We start from the raw sequence: 8,229 nt of genomic DNA on the forward strand, positions 1-8,229 counted from the left end.
AAATCTCCATTGAATCAGCGAGAGAAGCAAAACAAATTTCGAGAATTAACAGCCAACTTTCTTTAAGGCGGTCTCGTTTCACAACAATTTTTAATAGAAACGAATAATAGCTAACAAACTCCGTCTCCACCCTCTGATTCACACAATAAACGCAATCCGCCACCAAAAAGAAGCAAACCTCCCCCAAATTATCAATCCACGTGAGAGTAAAACTGCCCATGAGCATGCAAATGCGTTTCAAGATGAAATCTTAGAGGTGTTGTGTTCATTTATTGAGACAGGAATATGTGCCAATAGAAATATCTTTTTATCATGTGAAAGGCGAGGAATAAGGAAAGCTGCCGTCCGTTGGAGAATGCTTTGATGGAGAAAACGCTGCTATGATGCGAATATGATGGACATAGGCGTTTTTCTTAGAAGAACAGTGCAGAATGGCAGAGACATAATGCGAATATGATGGGCAGAGGGGCGTTTCTATTTCCTGACACCATTCGACCAACTTTCTCCCTTGCCTGTCATAACAACAGCAAAACATGTAGCGCCACTGTAGCTTCCGCTCCCATCATAGCTCGAACCTGGAAGATGCCCCGACCTTAGATTAACATGAACTCGTTTCTGCTAAGTAGTCAAAAGTCTCCAAGATTCCGAGGGAATCACCTGTCAGGAATCCAAAGTTCGAAACGCACAAAGACCAAATTGTTCTTTTTTTTCGGGAATAAAACAAAAGGAAGAAGGAGACTAAGCTCGGCGGATGCAATTCAAAAGTCTCAACTGTAAATCGGGATTCTGAACCACCATATATCTCTCTGCTTTGTTTATGAAACACTAACACTGAAGACAGAGCGTTTATTGAAGGTTGGACAGAACATTAACCACACCGCCTTAGTCGTTGCCCAAATGCAGAAGGCAACCAGATTCTACAACGTTACAATTAAAATATCCTTCCAAATTGTCAATCTCAAAATCCGAAAACAAGTATCCACCGTCCAATCTTAATTTGAATGAATGCAAATAACTGGAGACACAGGAATGCGCATTTTTTTATTTATTTATGGAATTCACAATGCATTTACAGCCTTCGAAATAATTCAACACATCATTGACAAAGCATAGTTTACGGTCTTTAAAACTCATTCAGCGCAAAATTACATACACACATGTTGTCACTACACCATAGGTTATCAGTCAAAATATATGTGCCATCACCATCTTACATATACAACTAGCGTATAATAGATGCGTATGTTTACACAGGCCACACAAAAACAAGTGGTTCACAAAAGATTGAGCAGATTATGAACATACATGCTCTGATACCATGTTAAACTCACATGGACAGCAAGACAATGTGAAAGATAAATCAATGAGTTCATTTTTTTATTAACAGGAGATGTACATTTATAATACAATGTTGTGACTCTTGGGTTTCAGATCCCAAGGTCTCTTGGACTGCTTAGTCTTTTCGGCTTCCACACTAACCCTTTAGGATTAGGTGTCCAACATACTTAAAAAGTATAGATATTTTTATCTTGGCCAATTATGTATATCGTAAAAATTACAATATCTATAATAGAAAATAATAATAAAAAATAAATAATATATTAGTAGTTAATGCAATTATTATTTACAAAATCTATATAGTACCATGATGACTTTGATGACATGTTCATGATTAGTAGTACATGAAAAAAATCTAATAAAACTCCTCCAAATTCATGCTTATTATTAAATGGATGCTTTATCCACAATTAAGATATCTATATATATATATATATATATATATAAATAAATTTGTAGGGAAAAAATACATGAACACCATTATACAAAAATTATAAAAAGAGAAAAAACTCACATAAAAAATTCTTGAACCAATTGGCTCAAGAAATGACATATTAAAAAAAAAAGTGAAATTGTTATATAACATTTTGGAAAAGAAACAAATGATAACAACACTACTTTCGATCATTTTTTAATAATTATTACATTTAACTAAAACTAATTATATCATAATAATACAAAACGAATTAATAACTAAACTAACTAACTATAAAGCTTTGTTCTATTTCAATATTAATTATATTATATTCCTTTATATTTAAGATTTTTATTTTATTACACTTAATTTAAATATAAATGAAAATATATTATAAAAATGAATTAACTGATTTTTATGTTTTTCATTTCCAGTAATATACTGGTAAAAGATTGAATTGTCAACCACAAACGGGCTTCACAGGTAATCTTATATTGCATGGTTGAATTGACTTGGGTTTTATATGATATTTTTTTTGTTTTACTGGTGGACAATTGAATTGATATCAAGCAACCATTGGAATTATGCGATTCTCCTCTTTATTCTTCAACTTTTTTTTTAATTTCATGGTAAAAACAACCAAATTTACCAAGTTTCACTGGATGACACTGCCTCACCTGACTAAGTTGATTTGACTTTTAGACTCAACTATTGACAATATATCTCAACAAAATTTCACATGGACTTTTAGACTCAACCATTGATTATATATTTCTGAACCAAGTTTATGTGGTTAGGCTATATATGGTTACTCTTGATTTATATTTGTATAAATTTAAAAGTGAGAATGTACAGTCCAATCGCATTTAATATCTTAGAGTATGGTAAATAAGCTCCCCCAAATTTCACATGAGTAAGCTCGTATCACAGGAGTGAATTGACTTAGGTTTTAGCCACTTAACCATTCACCATACATTTTTGACATATTAATAAAAAAATTAATTTTGTGTTTTTTAATTTTTTGTAAATTGAGACGGTATTCTATTACTGAAAATAAAAGATACTACATACATAGGCAGGTCTCAACCCGCCCTTAAGGGAAACCGGGTGACCATCGAAGGTTTTTAACAGCCATCCACAAAAAGTATATAACCAGTCTATCTAACCATGCAAAAAACCCAGCTATTGTTTCTACAATCAAACTGTTTTTTCTTTGAAACATTACCATCCAAGATTACAAAAAACAAAAAGAAACAGATAAAAACCTCCTTGCAGCAATTCCATATCCTACTGATTCATTGTATCTGGCTTGGGTCCGCTCTCTGCCTTGATCTCCATTCCACTTGCTTTAAACATCTGCAGAATCTTGTCCATCTTTCTGTCTTGCATAAGAAGAGTCACCTGGATATTCTTCAGCTCCCTTTTGAGGGTGGGGAATCCTTGAGCCAATTCCACCATCTCCATGGCCACCTGTTCCATAGCTTTGGCCAATAATCTCTTCATTCCCCAATAAACATGTAATGACTGCTTGTACAAAGACATTCTTCCTCTTGTGTGCCCCGGGTCAGGGATAAACCGCTCCCAATCCTCCATTTCAGGGTCTGAAATTTCCTGCATGGCCTCTTCCTCCAAATGGTCAATAATTCTTCTGATGTTTGGGTTTGTTTCTTGAAGATATGCTTCCTCTGCCTCTTGCAATTTTTTCCTCATATCTCTCTTTCCTCTTTTTCTGCCTCTGACCTCACTAGCTGATCCTTCCTCAAATTCAGCTCTTTGGGCCCTGCTCCCTCTACCTCTGCATCCTCCATTCCTACCTCTACCCCTCTGTTTCCCACGTCCTCACATTCCTCTGCTTCTTCCGCGTCTTCCACCCGCTCCCTCTTCATCATCTTCCTGACCCTCATTCTTATCTTCCCTTTCTTCCGTTTCATTGCTACTCTGCTTCCACTTACCTACTTTCCCACCTGTTGCCCGACGCGGCTCCTCATCTGCAAAGTAGTCTCGTATATCAAACTCCTCCTCCGACTCGTCCGGGATGTCAAGATAAATCCTCTGTAAGGATTCCTCTGCAAGACTCTTTCCTTTCTTGTCTAAATTCGCCCCCTTGCTTCGCGTCCACCGGCCTTCTCCCTGATCTTGGTTCACGGCCATTCTGCCTGTCTTCGTCTGCTGCAAACTCGTCACTATCCTCCTCTCTTTGCTGCAATTCACTTCTGGCTTATTCCTTTTCTCCGCTCGATCGCATGCAAACAGTAATGACTCCCTGCTCGGCCACCTTTTCTTCTTGAAACTTCGTTTCCGCCTGTCCTCTTCATTAATACGCGTCTCATTTACTGGGTCATGATGTGAGACGTACGCTGGCTCTCTGACGCAGCCACCTCTCGTCCTCGAAACCTTACCCACTTTCCTCCTTGGGATGATCATTCCTCCCATGTTTTGATTAAACTCGCCGCCCCTAAGTTTAATTCCATACACTCGCTTCTTCATACGCTCTTGCCCAGCATTAATTATCCTGTCTTTTCCCCTCCTATCCATAATCAGGAGGCGACTAATCATTCCTTTCTGATGCAGTCGCTTCATAATGATCCTGTCGAATGCGTTCCACCTTGGATCATTCTGAAATGATAGCCAACAACCATCAATTACCCTGTTCGGCGCTTCACTTCCCCAGTTGGCTAATAAATCGGCTGCTCGATTACCATTCCTCAAAACATGATTTATCATTGTATACTCAATCGTTCTCAGCAACCCTTCTATGTCTTGTACAATCGCTACTGTCCGCCAACTCGTCACCACATGATCCCATCTTTTGCCATTTCGTAATTTCCTTAACATATCTATCGTGATCTGGGAATCTCCTTCAATTTCAAGATTCCTATATCCGTTTTGAACTGCAATTCGAAGACCATTATATACTGCCCATAATTCCGCTTCGTTGTTTGTCATTTCCCCTCCCCATTCAGCATACACCCATTGTGTAATACCTCTATTATCTCTGAAAATGCCCCCCCAACCTGCTTGTCCAGGGTTACCCTTCGATGCCCCATCGAAATTCAATTTGATCCGTCTATCCCCTGGAAGTCTAAAATGATTTGGACTTTGCATACAATATCTATTTCTCCTGTCTATATTGGGGTAGATCATCGTAAAGTCGATATTCAATTTTGAAACTATTCGCTGTTCTTCCGGGTTCAGCTTCCAATCATCTTCGTCCCAGGCTTTAGACAAAACCGTTTCTTTTATCGACCTACATATTTCATCCCAAATTCTTGATTCTTGGCAGCTTTTGTCTCTAAAGAGTCTTCGATTTCGCTCTTTCCAAACCTCCCAGATTACAAAACCAACCGCCAAATTCCATAGCCTCCTTACAAGTTTACTTTGAAAATTCCCCTTTCCCCATTGAAGTAGGGTATTCCTAAGGCTAGCTGGATCCCTATTTGATTTACCAAAGAGTACCCTAAGTTCTTCCCATAGACTCTGAGTATATATACATCGATTCAATAGGTGCTCCTGATTCTCTATCTCTTTACTACACAAGTAACATCTTGATGGTCCATTCATTCCTCGTTTCTGAATATTTTCCCAAGTCAGGATCCGTCCTCTGCATACCAACCATGCAAAATATGTTACTTTTGGCCACCATTTTCCTTCCCAAATCTTTTTCCAGTCCATTGGTTCATCTTCCCTTTCCTCTTTCGTTTCCCAGTAATATGCTTCTTTGACTGTAAACATCCCCTTCATCGTTTTACCCCATCTAAGGATATCTTTACCTTCTCTGATCTTAATTTTCCTCGATTCTATTTCCCTGATATACACTTGCCCTGTCTCCGGACTGATACTATCATCCCATTCCTGCGGCCTTTTCCAAACTCTCCATATATCATTTAATGCTTCTCTTCTCCAATAATCCCTCACATATTCCATTCCTGCTCTTTGCGCTGTTGCTTGGACCTCATGAAGATGTTGGTTCCTATTCAGCTTATCACGCTGCTGCCATCCTTCCTCCCAAAATCTTGCTGAACTACCTTCGCGGATTTCCCAGAATGCTAGGTTCCTAACTATATCCTTATTATTTCTTGCTAAATCCCATATTTGTGATCCTCGAGGAGTTTCTTCTATTCTTAGACGCCCTTCAATTGTACCTGGCATATCATATTTTTGGTTCCATATTCTTTTCCACACATCAGTGCCCCCCTGTACCCATCTCCACCATAATTTCGCCCCTAAAACCTTATTTATGATTTCCGGATCTCTTACTCCCAGACCTCCTTCCTCTTTCCTCTTGATTACCTTCTTCCATGAAACTAGAGTCCATTTTTTCTGTTGCTGAGGTCCCCCCCAAAGAAATTTTCCCAATATTTCCCTCAGTTTAGAGAAAACGCCTTTGGGAGCAGCCATAATGGACAGGGGATATATGGGAATAGATAATAATACCGATTTTAAAAGGATAACTCGACTTGCTAAATTCAGCAATCTGAACGACCAACTAGCTAATCGTTTTCTGATCTTTTCCAACAAGCTCTGCCAATTCTTTATGCGGTGTGAGTTTATATCCAGTTGAATGCCCAAATATTTAGTCGGTAACTCTCCCTGTCTAAAGCCTAGAACTCTGGTTAAATGAGCTTTGACAACTTCAGGTGAATTAAATATAAAAGTACAAGATTTATCATTATTGATCGCCATACCTGAAGCGTTCATAAAAACTTCTAAGACATTCTTGAAACTTCTCACCTCTCTAAGCGACGCTTCTCCAAATAGCATCAGATCATCAACAAACTGTTGATGTGTGATGATTAGATTATTCCCCCACAACCTAATGCCTTTGATTCTTCCTTCGCTTACTTCTTTCTTAAGCTTTCTACTTAATCCTTCCATAGCCAAGATGAATAAGAACGGAGAAATTGGATCCCCCTGCCTAATGCCCCTGGTGGCATTAAACGTATCTGTAGGAATACCATTGACCAAAATTGAGAAATTCGGAGTAGAGATCATGCTGGTTATCCATGCTATCCACCTGTTGTCAAATCCAAAAGCTCCCAAAACCTCGCTGAGATAATTCCAGTTCAATCGATCATAGGCCTTAGACAAATCCAACTTCATAAGCATCCCTTTCTTTTTCCTCACCTTTAGAGAATGTATCACTTCCTGAGAGACCACTATACCATCCAAGATTTGCCGACCTTCCACAAAACCAGTCTGTTCAGGCGCAATTAAATTGGGTAGGATAGGTTTCAGCCTTTTCGCAATCAGGGTGGATATAATCTTATAGATAACATTACACAAGGCTATGGGTCTAAAGCCCTGTGGTTCTTCCGAAGTATTACTTTTAGGAATCAAGGTCAAAAAAGTTGAGTTAATACCTGGCCATATTCGCTGTCTTATTCTTGATTCTTCCACCGCCTCCAATATCTCTTTGCCTATAAAGTGCCAGCTTGCCTGGAAGAATTCCACTGTATACCCATCCGGACCTGGAGCCTTGTTCTTACTCATATTCATCACTACTTCTTCTAATTCTTCCAAGGTTACTACCCGCATTAGTGCCTTATTTTGATCCTCTGTTACTATTCTTGGTATCTCCCTGCAGATATTAGTAATGGCTTCCCCTCTATCGCTTTGATTTTCCGTTAGAATCCCCTTAAAGTAGTCAACTAGAGTCTTTTCAATATCCACCTGTTCTATCACTCTTTCTCCTTCTGCATTCTTAATTGAAAAAATTCTATTCCTCTGTCTATGTTGAATCATAGCTTGATGGAAGAATTTTGTATTTCGTTCGCCTTCCCTTAACCAGCGTACCCTTGATTTTTGTCTCCACAAAATCTCCTCTTGTTTTCTTCTCTCCTCTAACTGACTGATAATTCGCCCTTCCTCCCTACTCTTCTCGTCGTCCCTACCCTCCAATATTATTTTTTGCTGGATGTCCTCCATTTCTCCCTCTAATTTCTGCTTTGCCTCCATAATGTTACCAAATTCTTTCCTATTCCAATCTTTGATTCTTTGTTTAATTTCCTTGAGCTTCAATTGTATAGTATGCATTTTCCCTTTGCCCCTGATAGTGCATTGATTCCACCAATCTTCCAATTTCTCTATAAATTGTGGGTCTCTAAGCCAAAAGGATTCAAATCTAAAGGGTTTCTTCCCTTTGACCTGCTTGATATCAATCTCTAGCCGAATGGGCCAGTGATCAGAACCAAGGCTAGGGAGGATTTGAGCTTCAATAAACACATCACGATTCAAAATTTGCTCCGAGAGCAAAAATCTATCCAGTCTGGACGCAATTTGGTTCTGTCCTCCTCGTCTTCAGTCCACTCTCTCCCCACTGCTTTCCTACGACTCTGCAACCAGTCAAATTCGTTCCCGAAACCCTTGTGCTATATTTTCGTTACCCATTCAACTCCCAAAACTCTACTTTTATCTTTCTAATTAGTTATAGTGTGATTCATTATATATAAAATTACTGTTTTTATAAAATATTTAAA

At 38.6% G+C, this 8,229-nt stretch overlaps 1 protein-coding gene across 1 annotated transcript; it reads right to left on the bottom strand.

The window, feature by feature from the left end:
• Window positions 1–3,592: 3,592 nt before the first annotated feature.
• LOC149194252 (uncharacterized) lies at window positions 3,593–7,786 on the bottom strand. The gene has a single exon (XM_089407607.1). The coding sequence runs from the start codon at window positions 7,784–7,786 to the stop codon at window positions 3,593–3,595; it is 4,194 nt and encodes a 1,397-aa protein (XP_089263733.1).
• Window positions 7,787–8,229: the final 443 nt, after the last annotated feature.

The sequence above is a fragment of the Pinus tabuliformis genome, chromosome 2_2, assembly GCF_031772625.1.
Source record: "Pinus tabuliformis cultivar Carrire ecotype Pingquan chromosome 2_2, CPIR1, whole genome shotgun sequence".
In the NCBI taxonomy this organism is placed as follows: Eukaryota; Viridiplantae; Streptophyta; class Pinopsida; order Pinales; family Pinaceae; genus Pinus; species Pinus tabuliformis.